At 36.4% G+C, this 20,536-nt stretch overlaps 1 protein-coding gene across 1 annotated transcript in view; it reads right to left on the minus strand.

Annotated features, from left to right (window-relative positions):
• Positions 1–10,484: 10,484 nt before the first annotated feature.
• C9 (complement C9) overlaps positions 10,485–20,536 on the minus strand; it is a 51,551-nt gene continuing 41,499 nt past the window's right edge. Inside the window, exons 9-10 of the mRNA XM_059919253.1 lie at positions 18,776–18,954; positions 10,485–10,700 (exon numbers count right to left, since the gene is read on the minus strand). Of these exons, the coding sequence (XP_059775236.1) occupies positions 10,485–10,700; positions 18,776–18,954 (395 nt within the window). The remainder of the gene's footprint in view (positions 10,701–18,775; positions 18,955–20,536) is intronic.

Here is a 20,536-nt window from a genome sequence, read left to right on the forward strand (position 1 = left end):
TATTTCTTTCATCAGTCTCATAGTTTTCTGGGTACAGGTCTTTTACCTCCTTAAGTAGGTTTATTCCTAGGTATTTCATTCTTTTTGTTGCAGTGGTGAATGGCACTGTTTCCTTAATTTCTCTTTCTGATCTTTCATTGTTAGTGTACAGGAATACAAGAGATTTCTGTGCATTAATTTTGTATCCTGCAACATTACCAAATTCATTGATTGGCTCTAGTAGTTTTCTGGCGGCATCTTCAGGATTACCTATGTATACTGTCATGTCATCTGCAAACAGTGACAGTTTTATTTCTTCTTTTCCAATTTGTATTCCTTTTATTTCTTTTTCTTCTCTGATTGCCACAGCTAAGACTTCCAAAACTATGTTGAATAATAGTGGCAAGAGTGGACATCCTTGTCTTCTTCCTGATCTTAGAGGAAATGTTTTCAGTTTTTCACCATTGAGAATGATGTAAACGCTGTGGGTTTGTCATATATGGTCTTTATTATGTTGAGGTAGGTTCCCTCTATGCCCACTTTCTGGAGAGTTTTTATCATAAATAGGTGTTGGATTTTGTCAAAAGCTTTTTGTGCATCTATTGAGATGATCAATATGGTATATCAATTTGTTAATATGGTGTATCACATTTATTGATTTGTGTATATTGAAGAATCCTTTCATCCCTGGGAAAAATCCCACTTGATCATGGTGTATGATCCTTTTAATGTGTTGTTGGATTCTCTTTGCTAGTATTTTGTTGAGGATTTTTGCATCTATATTCATCAGTGATATTGGTCGGTAGTTTTCTTTTTTGTTGTATCTTTGTCTGATTTTGGTATCAGGATGATGGTGGCTTCATAGAATGAGTTCGGGAGTGTCCCCTTCCTCTGCAGTTTTTTGGAAGAGTTTGAGAAGGATGGGTGCTAGCTCTTCCCTAAATGTTGGATAGAATTCACCTGTGAAGCCACCTGGTCCTGGACTTCTGTTTGTTGGAAGATTTTTAATCACAGTTTCAATTTCATTACTTGTGATTGGTCTATTCATATTTTCTATTTCTTTCTGTTTCAGTCTTGGAAGGTTATACCTTTCTAAGAATTTGTCTGTTTCTTCCAGGTTGTCCATTTTATTGGCATAGAGTTGCTTGTAGTAGTCTCTCATGATGCTTTGTATTTCTGCGGTGTCCATTGCAACTTCTCCTTTTTCATTTCTAATTTTATTGATTTGAGTCCTCTCCCTCTTTTTCTTGATGAGTCTGGCTAATGGTTCATCAATTTTGTTTATCTTCTCAAAGAACCAACCTTTAGTTTTATTGGTCTTTGCTATTGTTTTCTTTGTTTCTATTTCATTTATTTCTGCTCTGATCTTTATGATTTCTTTCCTTCTACTAACTTTGGGTTTTGTTTGTTCTTCTTTCTCTAGTTCCTTTAGGTGTAAGTTTAGATTGTTTATTCAAGATTTTTCTTGTTTCTTGAGGTAGGATTGTATTGCTATAAACTTCTCTATTAGAAGTGCTTTTGCTGCTTCCCATGGGTTTTGGATCATTGTGTTTTCATTGTCATTTGTCTCTAGGTATTTTTTGATTTCCTCTTTGATTTCTTCAGTGATCTCTTGGTTATTTAGTAAAGTATTGTTTAGCCTCCATGTGTTTATGTTTTTTACGTTTTTTTCCTTATAATTTATTTCTAATCTCATAGCATTGTGGTTGGAAAAGATGCTTGATATGATTTCAATTTTCTTAAATTTACCAAGGTTTGATTTGTGACCTAAGATGTGATCTATCCTGGAGAATGTTCCGTGCGCACTTGAGAAGAAAGTGTTATTTGCTGTTTTCGGATGGAATGTCCTATAAATATCAATTAAATCTATCTGGTCTATTGTGTCATTTAAAGTTTTTGTTTCCTTATTAATTTTCTGTCTGGATGATCTGTCCATTGGTGTAAGTGAGGTGTTAAAGTCCCCCACTATTATTGTGTTACTGTCAATTTCCTCTTTTATAGCTGTTAGCATTTGCCTTATGTATTGAGGTGCTCCTATGTTGGGTGCATATATATTTATAATTGTTATATCTTCTTCTTGGGTTGATCCCTTGATCATTATGTAATGTCCTTCCTTGTCTCTTGTAACATTCCTTATTTTAAAGTCTATTTTATCTGATATGAGTATTGATACTCCAGTTTTCTTTTGATTTCCATTTGCATGAAATATCTTTTTTCATCCCCTCACTTTCAGTCTGTATGTGTCCCTAGGTCTGAAGTGGGTCTCTTGTAGACAGCATGTATACAGGTTTTGTTTTTGTATCCATTCAGTGAGCCTGTGTCTTTTGGTTGGAGCATTTAATCCATTCACATTTAAGGTAATTATTGATATGTATGTTCCTATTACCATTTTCTTAATTGTTATGGGTTTGTTTTTGTAGGTCCTTTTCTTTTGTGTTTCCCACTTAGAGAAGTTCCTTTAACATTTGTTGTAGAGCTGGTTTGGAGGTGCTGAATTCTCTTAGCTTTTGCTTGTCTGAAAAGCTTTTGATTTCTCCATCAAATCTGAATGAGATCCTTACCAGGTAGAGTAATCTTGGTTGTAGTTTCTTCCCTTTCATCACTTTAAATATGTCATGCCACACGCTTCTGGCTTATAGAGTTTCTGCTGAGAAATCAGCTGTTAACCTTATGGGAGCTCCCTTTTATGTTATTTGTCATTTTTCCCTTGTTGCTTTCAATAATTTTTCTTCCTCTTTAATTTTTGTCAATTTGATTACTATGCATCTCAGTGTGTTTCTCCTTGGGTTTATCCTGCCTGGGACTCTCTGTGCTTCTTGGACTTGGATGGCTATTTCCTTTCCTGTGTTAGGGAAATTTTCGACTATAATCTCTTCAAATATTTTCTTGGTCCTTTCTCTCTCTTTTTCTTCTTCTGGGACCACTATAATGTGCATGTTGGTACGTTGAATGTTGTCCCAGAGGTCTCTTAGGCTGTCTTCATTTCTTTTCATTCTTTTTTCTTTATTCTGGTCTGCGGCAGTGAATTCCACCATTCTGTCTTCCAGGTCACTTATCCGTTCTTCTGCCTCAGTTATTCTGCTATTCTGATTCCTTATAGTGTAGTTTTCATTTCAATTATTGTATTGTTCATCTCTGTTTGTTTTTTAATTCTTCTAGGTGTTTGTTCTTTAATTCTAGGTCTTTGTTAAACATTTCTTGCATTTTCTTGATATTTACCCCCATTCTTTTTCCAAGGTCCTGGATCATCTTCACTATCATTATTCTGAATTCTTTTTCTGGAAGGTTGCCTACCTCCACTTCATTTAGTTGTTTTTCTGAGGTTTTATCTTGTTCCTTCATCTGGTACATAGTCCTCTGCCTTTTTATTTTGTCTGTCTTCCTGTGGATATGGTTTTCTTTCCACAGGCTGCAGGATTGTAGTTCTTCTTGCTTCTGCTATCTGCTCTCTGGTGGATGAGGCTATGTAAGAGGCTTGTGCAAGCTTCCTGATGGGAGGGACTGGTGGTGGGTAGAGCTGGGTGTTACTCTGGTGGGCAGAGCTGAGTAAAACTTTAATCTGCTAGTCTGCTGATGGGTAGGGCTGAGTTCCCTCCCTGTTGGTTGTTTGGCTTGAGGTGACCCAGCACTGGGGCCTAGAGGTTCTTTGGTAGGGCTAATGGTGGACTCTGGGAGGGCTCATGCCAAGGAGTACTTCCCAGAACTTCTGCTGCCAGTGTCCTTGTCCCTGTGGTGAGCCACAGCCACCCCCTGCCTCTGCAGGAGACCCTCCAACAGTAGCAGGTAGGTTTGGTTCAGTCTCCTGTGGTGTCACTGCTCCTTCCCCCTGAATCCTGATGTGCACATTACTTTGTGTGTACCCTCCAAGAGCGGAGTCTCTGTTTCCCCAAGTCTTGTCGAAATCCTGCCATCAAATCCCACTAGCCTTCAAAATCTGATTCTCTGGGAATTCCTCTTCCCATTGCCAGACCCGCAGGTTGGGTAGCCTGACGTGGAGCTCAGAACCTTCACTCCAGGTGACTTCTATGGCATAATTGTTCTCCAGTTTGTGAGTCACCCACCCAGCAGTTATGGGATTTTATTTTATTGTGATTGCGCCCCTCCTACCATCTCATTGCTGCTTCTCCCTTGTCTTTGGATGTGGGGTATCTTTTTTGGTGAGTTCCAGTGTCTTCCTGTTGATGATTGTTCAGCAGTTAGTTGTGACTCTGGGCTCTCACAAGAGAGAGTGAGAGCATGTCCTTCTACTCAGCCACCTTGAACCAATCTCCAAAAACACCTCCTCTTAAAATAAGTCAGTGAACCCACTAATTATTTAGAGGAGGGTACTAAGCCACTCTGCCATATACAGTTATCCTCCATTTTCAGGTTTAATCCTCTTGGCTGTCTAATGTCACAAACATTAGAGTGAAATTTGAAAAGATTTATATCAGTAGCCTTGCATGATACCATAGCAACAGCTACAATTTATTGCTATTAGGTGCCAAGGTTATTTATGTTTTATCTCAATGAATCAACCTAACAATTCTATGAAGGATATATTACTAACCCCGGGCATATCTTGGGGTTTAGGAGTTTAGTAATCTGTCTACTGTTAAAAAGCCATCCCATTCTCTTGAACCATTTCACTGTTCTTAGTATAGTAGGGGGTAATGAACATGAGGTGGTGGTGGAGGGGCTGGGAGAGGGTTGGTGGGCAGAAAGATAGATGGTTGTCCTACAAATTATTTATATGTGTGTGTGTGTCTGTGTGTGTGAGTGTGTGGAAGAGAGAGAGAGAGAGAAGTTTTATCTTCTTTGAAAATAAATGTAAGCTGAGCCTAGTCTCTATTCACCATTTTGGGTTGTTTTTCATAAATATTGGGACACTAACTCAGGACCTTCTCTTGTGGGGTTTTTGGATGCAGTGTTCTGCTATGTTTACAATCAAATACACACTCAAAAGGCCTTGGGGAGACCATGGTGTAAAGCTGGTATGTGTTGGCAGGGAGCAGGCATATGTCTACCAATGTCATCAGTAGAATGAATAAGCAACCTGAGTTTTAAGTATAAAAAGGTAAAAGCGTAAAAATGTAGCAATTCTCTGAAGCTTTTTTTCTTATTAGGACCAAGGAAACACGAATGCCCATCCTGCTTTCCCAGGTCCTTTGATAATGGCTGGAGCTCAGTATAATGATCTGAATGTACGGCCTGAGCATTAGAGGACTGTTTCCCTCACACATCCCTTGCTCTTTGAATTTGTGGTGTGCCATCTCAGAGAGCATGTGTGGGTTATACTGCAGTGAGTCTGGCCAGACCAAGCTAGGACTTCCCTTCTCAGGAAACCTCAATCCAGGATGAGCCATGTAAGCCTTAGCCTCCGGGAGGTCCTCATCTCCCCCAATTTCTGGTGATTCTTCCTCTATGCTGATTCCTGCCGGGCAGTTTCTGGTGTCTCAGTGGTGCACCCTGCTGGAAATGCTCTACCAGATTTGCCACCTTTGGAGGAAGTTGGAGAGTCTCACTGTCAACAGTGAACCTACAATCTTTCCCCCATTTCCAGGAAAGGGACTCTGATAAATCATTAAGCTGACCCTCAGGAGTCTGGTCGAGGCTCAGCTCTTTTCTTGTTTGACAATTTGTAATTCACAAGGATGCAAGGAATTCTCAGTAGTTACTATGGTAACTCTACCTTAATCCAGATGCTCTACATCAGAAACTCTCTCAACAGTGGATTGTCTAAGAACACACCAGAGTTCAGTATTTGTATGTATTTAACATCCTAATTCTTTCTGATTCACTCAGGTTTCTGGGGGGGCAGGAAATAGGTATTTTCTTGAGTACCAATGCTATTTTATACCCTAAAGGGCCTGACACTTTTATTTTTAGAGAACTATCTCTGTGTCCTACCTTACATTAAAATACATCTCATATCCAACAACATTTTTCTTTGCTGGAAAAAAAAACCCTTGAAAATTAGTTTTTAAATTTTGCTTTTGAAATTATTTGTATTGTGATTTCTCAGCAATCATGTACATTCTTGAGAATTTCTGTGAAGTGAGGAAAACTAACTTAAATTTATTTATAAAAGTGTGAAAATTTTATTAATAAAAAACAATGAGCGAATTGACATGATAATGTTGTTGACATTTAATTAAAAATGTATTAATTCTGATTTTGTCTTTTTCCCCTTGTACCTTGAGCCCTTCTTTTCTCCTTCCTTCTCCTTCTTCTTCTTTTAGGGTTCTCGGACCTTTTCAAAGCTCTCAGGTCTTAAGTGCCATGCTATCTAATGAATAAAATTGTATAGCCAGCTCCTTTAATTAGCTCCTTATGTGGGTAGACTTAACCTTATGCAACTCATAAGGCTAGGTATTAAGTTGGATCATATGAAATCACTGAATTTGGGGTTTTGTTTTGTTTTTGGTAAAATATGACTAAATAGAGACAATTTCACCTGATTTAACCTAATGGTTTTTGGTTGCAAATCCAGTACACTTTTCTCCTTGGAGACATAGAGTTAAATCAGAGAGCTAAGACTTAAAAAAGCAGAGTTCTGTGCTTGCGGTAGGTGTTCGGCAAGTATTTGCAGAATGAATGCATGCATGTATCCAAGAATGACAGAACAAGATGCAAGAACGTAAACAAGAGCACAACGGCATGATACAGACTTGTGGTAATGGAACTGGCAGAACGTATTCATCATACAAAGAACTTTCGCAATTACTTTAAATCTTTTTAACCAACACTCTCTTTTTAATTCAATTTTGTTTTGTTAGCAAGGGATTGGCATTGGCTGTGGGAGAAAGCAGTCCTGGCATATTTCACTGCTGACTCTCCTCATTAGGGAATAAAAAATGGAAACATCATAGGAGTTTAAGGAGGAAAAGAAGCATTGTGGATCTAAGAGAGAGGAGACTTCAGAGGTTGGCAGGATTTTCATGAAGCACGTTGCTTTTCATTTGGCAGGTCCTGATCTCTGGAAGGTCCTGATGTTTTTCTTTCCATACGATCCCAGGGAAACAAACAGCAGCTCTCTCTTTTTTTTTTTTTTTTTTGGCTGGCAATCCTAGGAAAAAAACAAAAGATTATCAAATCTTAATGATTAATAGAACTTCAACTTTGGGTCAATCCACCCACCCATTTATTCATCCTTTTATCTTGTTGTACCATAATGTGTGAGATACTGTCTAGGTGCTGGGAGAAGAGTGAGATTTAAGATATAAGACACATTTCCAAACTAGAGGTGATGTTCATCTTGTGTCGGGAGAGTAAGTGTGATTAGTGCTGGAAGAGCAGGGGGGAAAGTGCTCAGGGAGCGTAGACAGAGAACTGATGCCTGAAGATGCTGGAGGAGATTTCATTGGAGGTGTTAATTGGCCTGGGTCCAGAATAGAGGTTTTTAACCCTGGCTATAGATTAGAATAACAAGAGGATTTAAAAGAAGAAAGGAAGAAAAAGAAAGAAAAAAAGAAAGGAAGAAAGAGAGAAAGAAAGGAAGAAAGAGAGAAAGAAAGAGAGAAAAGAAGAAAAAGAGAACCATGGCCAGGCAATATCCACCACAAAGGTTCTGGTTTAATTAACTTGGGATGGATATCTGTTTTGTTGTGTTTCTCTTTTTGCCCTTTTTAAAAAAATTAACCAGGTAAATACAATGAGTAACTTGATTGAGAACCACTAGTCTGGAAGAAGTAGAAACACATAAGGAGAGGGAGGTTGGATTGGTTGATGGAGGAGAAAGTTGCAGAGCCTTTCACCCTAGGTAAATAGTATGCGAAAAGAAAAATGACGTCTTAAGGTTTTCAGCTTCATGAAGGGGGTCGGCCCAGTTTGTGTGGAAAGCTGGAACTGAACATTCTGCAGAAAACTGGATACCTGGAAGAGCTCCCTCAATGGAAAGACTCAGCAAGAAAGGTTTCACTGTGGTCTAGTGTCTCAGCAAGGAACTCGTGGACCATCATTGATCAGGCATGAAAAGTCAACCAGAAGATACCAGTGTTTACAAAAATGTGATACACATATAGGAGGAGGGACCTTGATTTTCATTATCCATAAATCCAAAATGTAGAACTCAAACCAAGACATTTACATGAAAAACTGGTGCAAAGGGATGAAAACAATGGGGCTTCCCCAGAAGCAAACAACCTTAGGATTACCTTCACTACCCAGAGTAGACAAAGTTCCCACAGGAAACAAATTCCCCTGAAGACGAGGCCTGCGATGAAAAATTCTTAAGTACTCAAGGAAGAACAAAATGCTATGAGAATGAGTACATGCAGAAACTATATATTCTGGATCAATCTGGGAGAGACTTCTATATAAACATATTTAACATGTTCAAAGAAACAAAAATAGGAAAAATCCAGTAGGCCAGGAAAGAAAAAAAAATAGACTTAAAACAAAACAAAACATACAGAAATTAAATTTATTTATAATTTAATTAAAATTATTTTATAATTAAAATAATTTTTTAAAATCCTCTATAGATTGGTTAAACGGTATAGCCTATACATAGCTGAAAAAAAGAACTGAAAAATTAGAAGGCAGAGCTGAAGAAATCACAGAAAGTTGCAGAATAGTCCACATAGAGAGAAATAGGGAGAAAACAGTGGTCTTGAGTATGGATTTTTGGAGACTACTAATGCTTTTTGGAATACAGAACATTGGGTTGACATTTTAGATAGATGAGAGACAGAGACAGTATATAGGAAAAATCAATTATCCTAAAATTTCAGAGAAATCTAAACATGTATATTGTCACCATGTTGTTGAGTTTCTGTGTTTGCTAAGAAGGGCAAAAGACATTCCTGTAATATTAAAAATTTTGTAAAAAAATTTTTGTAGCAGTAGTTGAAAGTATGTTTGAATGATAAACTTGAGACTGTGAATCTTTGTTTGAGGAAACTACATAATTGTTTCAGACATTTTGTTGTAGGAAACTGCTTATTCAATCAAAAATGTAAGCTATGATTTCCATAGGAAGTTAATCTAATTAGCTAATCTTGTGATAATTAACAGTTGAGCTAAATCTTACTTATCTATTAGGATTCTAATTAATTCTACCAGAATGAAAGACCAAGGAGATCCTCTTAGTATTAGAAACAGAGCTAAAGTCATTCTTCCTTGAAAAAAGTAAAATAATATGATTTCAGATGATTAGCTGTAAAAAGTGCAGAAACTCAGTTTTCTTAAACACTAGTAAAGTTAAAATTGCAAAATTAAAATTCAGTAAATACCATTTATGTAAATTTTAAAAATCCAAAACAACATTGAGTATTTTCTTATTGGTACAGATGTATTTAGTACAAGTAAAAAATATGGACTGGAAGGATACACTCTAACTTAATGAAAGTGACTATAAGAGAAGGAGGGTGAAGGAAAGAAAGAAATAGGTGAGAGAGATTAAGAGGTACAAAATATGAGTCAGGAGTATGGAATGTACAGGGTAAGGAATGTAGTCAATAACTACATAATATCTTATATGGTGACAGATGGTAACTAGACTTACCATGGTGATCATTTTGAAACGTATAGAAATATCGAATCACTATGCTGTGTAACAGGAACTAACATAGTGTTTTAGGTCGATTATACTTCAAAACCAACCAAATAAACAAACAAACTCATAGAAGAAGAGATCAGATTTGTGGTGACCAGAGGCAGCATTGGCAGGAGGGGGAAGCGGATGAAGGCAGTCAAAAAGGTAAAACTTCCAATTATAAGATAAATAACTACTAGGGATGTAATGTACAACATGGTAAATATAATTAACACTGCTGTATGTTATATATGAAAGTCGTTAAGAGAATAAATCCTGAGTTCTTATCACAAGGAAAACATATATATTTTTTTCTATTTCTTTAATTTTGTTATTTATATATGAGATGAGGGATGTTCACTAAACATTGTGATAATCATTTCATGATCCATGTAAGTCAAATCATTATGCTGTACACCTTAAATTTATACAATGCTCTATGTCAATTATATCTCAATAAAACTGGAAAAAAAAAAAAAAAGAAAGTGACTGTATCTGAGTAGTGTGGGAGAGAAGAATGGACCTGGGCTTTTTTTGTGGGGGAGGTGATGTGGTACAAAGTACTCTATTGTATCTGTGATTGTTCTTCTTATAAAAGGGTTCTGAAGTATTTACCTATATGTATGCACACACATATATGCACATGATGAGTATATGTCCACCTGGACGTTTGTTATATTTCTGTAAGCTTTTCTCTTTATATGAACATTTTTTATAATTAAAAAGTAATACAATCATTACAATTTATTATTTGTTTATAGTTCTGTTTAGATGTAGAGGTAGATTTTTAATTTGTGTGCTAAATGACACATAAAGGCTGATTTGTTTATTTCCACTATTCATTCAATCTTTATCTTCTGTCTATATGGATAATCTAGAAGTCTAGCGCAAATTAATTCAAGAGCTAGTTTTCAAATTAAATAACCCCCAAATGTATGTTTTTGTCCTTAATAATATCAAAGGAGTTGTTCTCACCTTCATAGATTTTCTATTTTCTGATTTCACAGGCAACTCCCTCGAACTTGTTTGGGCAGGAACACAAACATTGTCCGTCCAGCAGAATCACATTCCCTCCATTTTCGCACGGTTGGCATTTTCTTACACTGAATTCATTGATGTAGTCTGCAATGGCTCTTTCCAAATTTTGTTTCTTTAGGTGTGCATCTTTTATTTTCACTGGAATCAGATCATATATTGGAGACAGCTGCAAGAGAGCAAAACATTTAATTTTAGGTCTTTTTCTATAGACAGAGCTTGTGCAATATTTTTCACTAAATTATTTATTCATTGCTTCATTAATTCAACAAAGGCTTATTGAATGATTATTATTGCCAGATATGATGTTAGCTTTTAAGACTACCAGTGATCAAAACTAGTCATGATCTCTGTAATCATGGAGATCCCATTATGGAGGTAAGGGGACTGATATTAAAATAATCATACAGACAAATTTAAAATGGAAACTGTGACTAGGTGCTATAAAGGACAGGTATATGTATTTTAACAATGAACAGTCAGGGATTTAAAGTTTTAGCAGGCTAATTTACTGACATATTGTGAATCCTTTTTGCTGCCTTTTTTCTGCCTCCCCTTTTCCAGAAGGTAGGAAAGTGCTTGTGATCTTTTGTCTAAGAGGTGGTTTGTGTGTGATGCCAAGTCCAGAATGCCCCTAAAGGCAAACTCTTTATTGATATTTTTTTCTCTAAAAGCCTGAACTCATTGATAAATTTTTGTTGGGAGAAGGAGTGTGGGAAGAATGCCACCAAGGTGGGGGCATTCCTCCAGTCCAGGAAGAGGGTAGAGTTAGCATGTACCTCAAGTAGCAGGAAACCATAGCTAGATCTCTAGCAGCTATTTTGGGAAGTAGCAAAATCTTTGGAGTGCCCCTAGGGAAGGTGGCTATCAAGGAAGAGGCTACAGCTTCGTCAATGACTCCCATGCCCAATGTTGGCATGGAAAGTTTGCAACCACCTGACTTCAAGTGAACTTGTAAACTTGAACAATGAGGTTATCAGGATGACCACCGTGGACTAAATACTTATATATATCGTATCTTCATTTCCCAGACAGAAGCATCAGGACAAGCAAGAGCTACCCTGAACCCCATCCAACAAATGAATGAAGGATGAATTTTCCAGCAGCATGGAAGGATGGGATGTCAATGTCAAATTTAATTATACTAAAATAAATGAAGTTAAATGATTTATTTTGTACACTTAAATTCCTGGAGTAAGATACATAGTTGCTACCATTGAATCAGGGAAGTTTGGAAAGGCTTTCCTGAGAAAATGACTATGAAGTTGAGATTTGAGGGTGTTAAGACGGAAAGAAGATTACTCTAGTAATATAGGGCAGAATTCAAAAAATTCTTAGTTATGTTACAGATATAACACATATAGAGTATACAGGGCTATGTTTTATGTACATATGTAAAACACGTATAGAAAACTTGTATCATATGCCTATTTAATGTAAGCAAATTCAATTGTGTGACTATAAAGGTGTTTGAGTAGATAAACTGTAAGAAATTGAGACACTTTGGTGGCACAGTACTTTGAAATAAGAGACCACAAAATTTATAAGCAATTGGAATCAAAAGACAAGATTAAAAAATATACCACAGGACTTTCCTGGTGGCACAGTGGTTAAGAATCCACCTGCCAATGCAGGGGACACGGGTTCGAGCCCTGGTCCAGGAAGATCCCACATGCTGCTGAGCAACTAAGCCCGTGTGCCACAACTACTGAGCCTGCACTCTGGAGCCTGCGAGGCACAACTACTGAGCCCGCATGCCACAACTACTGAAGCCCGCGCACCTAGAGCCCGTGCTCCACAACAAGAGAAGCCACCTCAATAAGTCCACACACCACAACGAAGAGTAGCCCCCGCTTGCCACAACTAGAGAAAGCCGGCGCACAGCAACAAAGACCCAATGTAGCCATAAATAAATAAATAAATTTATTTTAAAAAAAAAAAATATATATATATATATATATATATATATATATACACACACACACACACACACACACACACACCACAAATTCCTGCCGAAGAGTAATGATGGATTAAATAAAGTCAACTAATCCTTTTTCTGAGGGCAGTGAGAAAAGCTGAACAAGATAAAAGTAAAATTAAAAAATTTTCTTGAAAGCCCTGGAGAACTAACAAGGTAACAAAACATTACTAGGCTAAGATCTGGGAGGAGGTGGAAGTTCAGTGAGGTGAGCCCAGTACTTCTGGGTCACCAGTCCCCTTGACACATTTCCTAAATCAGGAAGAGGCAGTCGAGGAGCTAAGAGGTAGAGCAGCACGTTACTGGGCTGGGGAAAAAAGTTTGGAATTCAGGACAGCAAAGGTAAACAAGTTTTGCTTTGGGTTGGGCCCCAAAGGACTGCAGCCCTAGAAGTAAAAGGGAATTGGAATTGAGGTAGCCCTGGCAAAGACTGCAGCTGGTTTTAAAATAATCCTGAGTCATTAGTACCCCAGAGGCTTTTCAGATACAAATATATATTTCTTTTGAAGACAATAAAAGCATCTCAGGCCTCAAGCTACTCTGATAGCAATTTTTAAAGTATAATATCCAGCCCACAATAAAAGTAACTAGGTACACAAGGAAATGAGCCAACGTGAATGAGAATCAGTAGAAATAATAGAAACGAGAAACAGAGCTTGGGAATGCCAAGATTTGAGTTATCAGACGTAGACTTTAAAACAACTATGTTTACATAAGCGTAAGAGACAAGATTAAAAATTTTAGCAGAGAACTGCAAATTATTTTTAAAAATAGAAGATTTGAAAAAAATAAAGAGAATTAGAACTTGCTATATAATATACAAATTAATGGACTGGTTAAATAGCAGATGTGACACAACTGAAGTAAAGTTAATGAATTGAAATATAGGTTAGAAGAAGATATTGACAATGAAGCATGAAGAGATACAAAGTCAGGAAATACAGAAAGAAAATAGGAAACATAAAAGATAGAGTGGGAAGGTAAAAGATCTACGTAATTTGAGTCCCCGAAGGAGACGTATAAGAAGCAGTATTTGAAGAACTAATGGTGGAGAATATTACAAACCTGGTGCAAGGCATCAAGATACTCCATTAATGAAAAGCAAGGTTAAAAACTGTTCTTTTCACACCTAGGCACATTAGAGTAAAATTGCTAAAAAACAAAGATAATGGAGAAGATCTTCAAAACAGTCTACTTTGAAAGTAGACCAATGCTTGATTCTAATAGATAGAATAAATAACACAATATAAATTGTTCTAGGACAATGAGATATTCCTAGTGAAATTTTTTAAAAAGTGACCTTCAAACTTATAGGACACATAAAAAACAACTCTAGGTTGATTGTAGATTGAAATGTAAAAGCAATACAATAAAGGTTCTGGAAGATAATATATAGGAGAGTATCTTCAAGACCTTGAGGTTGGGAAAGACTTCAAATAGGACACAAAAGCACTAACTATAGTGAAAAGAAATATACATTTGACTACATTAAAGAAATCAACATCATAATTCCTGATACGAGGCACTAAGAAGGACACAACATCACTTCTTTGGTATTCTTGCCAAAAATGCAGAACCTCAATCTACTCTAGGCCTAAACTGAGAGACAGTTGACACAATAACTGATCAATGTTCATCAAAAGTGCCAAGGTCATGAATGACAAGGAAAGTCTAAGGAACTGTCACAGACTGGAGACTAAGGAGACATGACAATTAAATGCAGCACAGGATCCTGCTTGGATCCTGGAACAGAAAAAAGGACATCAGGGGAAAAACCAGTGAAATTTAAATAAGCTCTGTGATTTAGTCAATGTCAATTTTTCTGATTTTGATAACTGTACTATGGTTCGGTAAGCTGTTAACATGTTGGGGCTGCTGGGTGTAGGGTATGTGTGAAGTCTGTGCTGTTTTCGAAATTTTACTGTCTGTACTATTTGCGCAATTAAAAGTCTAAAATTATTTCAAACTAAAAAGTAAAAAAGAGGATATCTGTTATCAAGAATACTATTGAAGGGTGAAAGTTCTCCAATGAAAGAAGACATTTGTAACAATTTTATGTGAGAATAGGCTCATATCCAGAATATATCAAGAATTTCTACGAAGTCACCACAACAATCCCCTAGCATAGTCTTTTATGAATTAGCACGTAGGATTCAGATTTCAACTATGACGTGTTTATTTGGAAGAAAGAAACCTCTTACCAATGTTGCCTCATTGGCACAAACAACATAAGCCTGTGGTGGAGTTATCTTGATTTTCAAGAAAAGAAGTTCATTTTGTCTGACCTTTCAAAGGAAAGTCAAGGCCAGATAACTGAAGATACAAGAATAGCGGGTCTTGGAGAAAATACAGTTTGGATGAAATGCATAAACAGTGTTTAAACAGATAAAGAGGAAGGATGTGCAATGGCAAATATTTTCAGAGGAGCCTCAAACCCAGGAGTCGAGAATCCCAGAAGAAGACAAAGAACGATTAAAACATACTTCTTGAAGTTTGCTTGAAGAATAGCATGTTTTTCTAATGAACTTTGGCCTGCGGTTAACTAAGAAAACAGTTTTCATTTTTCTCCTATACTAGCTAACTCCCTTCTCTTTCTACCATTTTCCATGGATGTAATCTATCACGCAACATGCTGAAATACAAATAAATTGACAATACTGTTTGATATTAAGTACATTTAGGTTTCTTTCAGGCTTCCAAACTGATGAAACTATATGTACCAAATGTAGTTTGTTGAAAGAATGAGTGGTTTTTATTTTTTAATTGCTATACAAGAGAGTTAGGAATGATTTTTACTATATAATTATAACTGTAATGACTATAACGTAGAACACTGGTACCACAGCTCTTTAAAATTCTGATGTTCTTTAACATCTGGTGCATCACTCTAAGAGTTGTATAATATAACAAAAATGGTAGATAAATTAATTCATTATTATTCAACGTTGCTCCAGAAAGAGCTTAATCTAACTTGACATGTGTGTGGATAAGAGTGGTTGAGGGAAATGAGGAAAGGAGAATTGAGAAAGAACGGAAAAGGCAAGATAAAGGCAAAAGAAACACAAATACACAAAATTCATGCAGGAGGACCCATCCATTTGCACAAGGTGAGTCATAAATTTGGTTATATTTCCAGCACATTGAAAAAGACAACTGAATTTTAATGATTATTTGCATGTAAGAAAAGCTCACCTGATTCCCAAGAGAAACAAAATGATCCTTGAAACTGAGAATTAAGAGCTGTATCTCCCATGAGTTCTCATAAAGGGGACATTGTATTTTGTAACATCCTTTCAGTAAATAAAGCAAGAATAACTTTGTTCTTTAGCACGCAAAAACAAAACTTTTCAGGAAGCCAATATGCTGTATGCTAGCTCTGCGGATTTTTACTGCTACTGCTCTGGAGGAATTCCTAAACTTTTTATCTCTCAGGCAATTGTTACTAAATGTAATTTCTCTCACCTGACATCTTTATAACTAGTTTGTAGCAGTAAGCTCAAGAAACCGAAGTTCAGCTATTCTATTGAGGTAAAATGTAGAGCCATTTGTGTTAATATTCAGGTAAGCTGGAATGGAATTAATACACTTTCATGAAAGTTGAAGACTATGACAAAGTCAATATTGAAAGAGAGACCCAGCCTATCTCCTCTGCAGGGAGAAGGGCTGAAGGAAAATTCTTGGACTGGGCCAAGACATTCCTCAAGAAGTGATCTGGGGTCTGTTGATGCACAAACAAAAGGATAATCAAAGCCACAAGATTCTACTTAATATAGCATGGTCATAGTTACTTTAGTGTGGAAAATAAATATAAATAAAACCAAGTGCTTTACTTAGAAAATCTCAGTAATATATTTAAACAGCCTTTAATTTAGAGTGATATAACTTCTTCCTGTTTCCTCCAAGAGAAACTCTTTGCAACATAAATACCTAAGTAATTGACAAATTGCTACAGAGAATTAAATATAAACCAGTTTAGTGTGAGTGGGGAGAGGTTTTATCAATTCTTTACATAATTAAATAGGAGGGCCAATTATTTTAATATTAAGGTCATCCCCAGTGCTTGGACATGTCATATGCAGACAATGGAATGCTTCAAATTACCAAAGAATGAATTAGTGATTATAGATTGTTTAATTACCTCATGGAAATGCCAGTTAACCAAAGGACCACTTGCATTTATGAGAGCAAAATAACTTGGAGTCTATTTCAAGGTCAAATTAAGCTACATCTCAGGTCTCTAGAGATTTAAAAGCCATATGAAGTCAATAAAAAACATAATATTTTACTATTTTTTGAACTTCTCCTCCAAGAAGATAAATTTAAAAAGTGTTTCATGGTGGACTAACTATGGTTGCCTTCTTCTTAGGCAGAACATTGATATGAAAAGTCCAGGTTTCCAATTCATGAAGAAAGAAACATACAGCTATTTTAGACAGAATGCCCACCAATCTAAAAATCTGGGGGTCAATAGTTGCCCTTAAAAATAGAATAAAACTATATTTTGCATCCAGCCAGTAGGACTGTGCCAACAGAGTTGTGAAGGTTTTTGAATAGTTCAAGTAAATCCAGTAGTAAATCTTCAGCAGATACTTTATTGACTTGAGATTTTAAAAATCAGCTCTGGAATATGATGGACTATTATTAAGACCTCCTCAGAGAACAGTCTTGGATCCATACAAGGACAGTTGAACTTCCTTTGTAGAAATGAGAAGACAAGACACTTTAGGTGTCCATCTGAATGTAAACATCCACCTAAATCAATTTTTTTCTTGTTTGTTTGTTTGTTTGTTTTGGTCATGCAGCTTGTGGGATCTTAGTTCCCTGACCAGAGATTGAACCCAGGCCCTTGACAGTGAAAGTGTGGAGTCCTAACCAACTGGACCGCCAGGGAATTCCGAATCAATTCTTTTTTTATTTAAGATCTTCTGAAACAGATTTATTTCACTGAGTTCAAGATAATGAATTTAAATATGACAAAATAAAAGGGGTCTCTTCTGATTTTAATTTTATATACGGGCATGCTAATTTGGACAACTTTTTTCCTCTCTTTGTCCTAGTTTTGGGACAAAATATGTGAAGACTCTCACAGATGTGCTTGCACATTTACAACTGGGTAGATTTCCACAACCTAAAGGGAGAGTACATTACAATTTTCCAGTTTCTGAGTTTCTCTCTCACATAAATGAAGTAGTTTTGGTGGTTTCACTCACTCTTTAAAGACAGTAATGAAGAATGAAGGAACACAATTCTCTAATAACTAGTCCTATCAAAAATGTCAACATGTTGGACTTCCCTGGCAGTCCAGTGGTTAAGACTCCGCACTCCCATTGCCAGGGGCATGGGTTTGATCCCTGGTTGGGGAACTAAGATCCCACATGCTGTGTAGTGTGGCCAAAGGAAAAAAAAAAAAAAATGTCAACATGTTTATAACTCAAGTTAATCAAAAGGAAGTAGGGGGCAATCAAAGATAAATTTGACCCGAGGGAAGAAAATTGTGAAACATACAGGGAAAATTGAAAGCTATAGAAGAAAGTAGGAAAAATACTTTCTAATAATATCGGGAACAAAATAGCAATAAAGGAAAACACATAGCCTTTATAGTTAGTTTGGGGAGAGAATGATGAGGCTAAATAACATTGGCATTTATATCTTTACAATTATAATGTAGCTTTTTCCCCTTAGGAATAAGCACCAAGACTGTAAAGTCCCAAAAGGTTTATAAATGGAAGACTATTATAATCAAGATACAAAAAGGAAAGGATTTCCTGACCATGAGAATTGTTCACTCTTGGTCTTATTTTCTGAGAACTTATGAACTTCCCTTTCACAAAGGCCCTTGATAAATACAATTCTCCTGTGTTGGAAGTGGTGGTATGATGTCACCTGAAAGCAAGGGACAACTGGGGCAGCAGGAAGGGAACTAACAATTTCTGTGCAACTACTTTGTACCAATCTGTGCTATAGTCTCTATACAAGCAATCACATTAAATCCTCAAAATAAACATGGAGCCCTGGAGAATTCAGTGTTGCAGAAGTCAGAAAAGATTACACATCTAGTGAGGAGCAGAGACTCAGACTCAGCCCGGTTGGTCTGATGCCCCCTCTGTGCCTTTCTTCTATGCCATGCTTCTTTCAGGGATGAGATGGGAGTGCATTTGAATGCTCACATCTCTTTCAGATGAAGTTAACTGTTCATCTGAACCAGCAATTACATTTAGTAAGAAAATGACAAAATCTTCTATGTGAAAATAAACATTTTTTACCTTTTGATTTATGAGCACTGGAGCATCATTTAAGGAAGAGGCCCAATTTACAAAGTCAGTCACATTAATCATCCTGGCTCCTTTGAGAAGCTTCTCTTTCAGTTCAGTTGCATGTTTTCTTGTTCCTCCTCTTATGAATGAAATAACATCATCGATGAGGTCGTCACTCATGAAGTTTTCTGAGAAGAGAAAGAAGACATAAGTGAAGCATGCATAGTTCTGTGACATCTGATAGACATTTATTGAACCCCTTTCATAAGGTATAGTCTAGTACATTTATTGAATTTTACTTATAAATATTACTTATGTAATTTTTTTCACCCCAAATCTCCAAGGGTAATTTTTATTAGTAGTCAATTATAGATTTCAATCATCTTTTTAAAGAAAATATAAATGGTATGATGCTTGAGATACATTAATAATTCAAAGTTCATCACCTAAGCACATGCACACATGGGAACACGACTCTTGATTGGATACATTTTTTGTTGCAGACTTACCTTCATAATTATATTTTGTGTAAGTTTGCTTTAAACTATTTTAATATTATAAAAAACTTCAGAGTATAAAAAAGAATAAAGTAAAAAGCACAATTTCTTTCCACCCCAATTTTTACGTTATTTCTCCCTCAGTCTCTCCCAGACTAAACCGCTTTTAAAAAGCTTTTGGTGAATCATTTAGAGTTGTGAATTTTTTGAACTAAAAAGTAATTTCAAGGTGATTTTTGTTCATCCTTCTTTATTTTTATAGATGAGAAGACTGAGCCTCAGAGAGATGGAGTGACTAGCCCAAGATCACACAGTAAGCTTAATGGCCAAATTTTGAAATTATGACATTTGATGGCAAGGTCAGTTTTCTTCTCACTTCATCAGTAGTTTCCAAGCATGGCCACATGTTAGTGGCTGGTATGCTTTTAAAATTATTAGGTTTTCCTCTCTTCTACTTCTCCACTATCAGCTGACTTTTTTTTTTTACATCTTTATTGGAGTATAATTGCTCTACAATGGTGTGTTAGTTTCTGCTGTATAACAAAGTGAATCAGCTATACATATACATATATCCCCATATCTCCTCCCTCTTGCGTCTCCCCCCCACCCTCCCTATCCCACCCCTCTAGGTGGACACAAAGCACTGAGCTGATCTCCCTGTGCTCTGCGTCAGCTGACTCTTTAAATCACTCTTTAAATGAGTCTCAAGCATTTGTATTTCTGAGAATGCTCTCAAGTATTTCTGATTAGAATACAAATTGAGAACTCCACTACTTCATGCTTATAAATCTGCTAATGATTAGCAACAGAAGTAATATTTATACCAAAAAAATTATATTTTTAAAAATGTTATGTACTGATTTAATGTTAAGGATGGATTAGGTATTTTCTTTTTTTCACCCAGTTTTATTGAGATATAATCACGTACAATATGGTATAAGTTTAAGGTGTACAGCATAATGACTTGACATACATATATATTGCAAAATGATTATCACAATAAGTTTAGTTAACATACATTACCTCATATAGTTACAAAAATTATTTTTTCCTTGTGATGAGAACATTTAGTATCTATTCTCTTAGCAGCTTTCAAATACATCACACAGCACTGTTAACTATAGTCATCACGTTGTACATTACATCCCCAGTACTTATTTATCTTATAACTGGAAGCTTGTACCTTTTGACCAATTGGGTGAAGGTGAATTAGGGATTTTGAGTCAGGTGGAAGATTGAGTTAGGGAGATGGCTTTGGCCTTCTCCTTTCTTG

This window comes from Balaenoptera ricei, chromosome 3, assembly GCF_028023285.1.
Source record: "Balaenoptera ricei isolate mBalRic1 chromosome 3, mBalRic1.hap2, whole genome shotgun sequence".
Taxonomy (NCBI): Eukaryota; Metazoa; Chordata; class Mammalia; order Artiodactyla; family Balaenopteridae; genus Balaenoptera; species Balaenoptera ricei.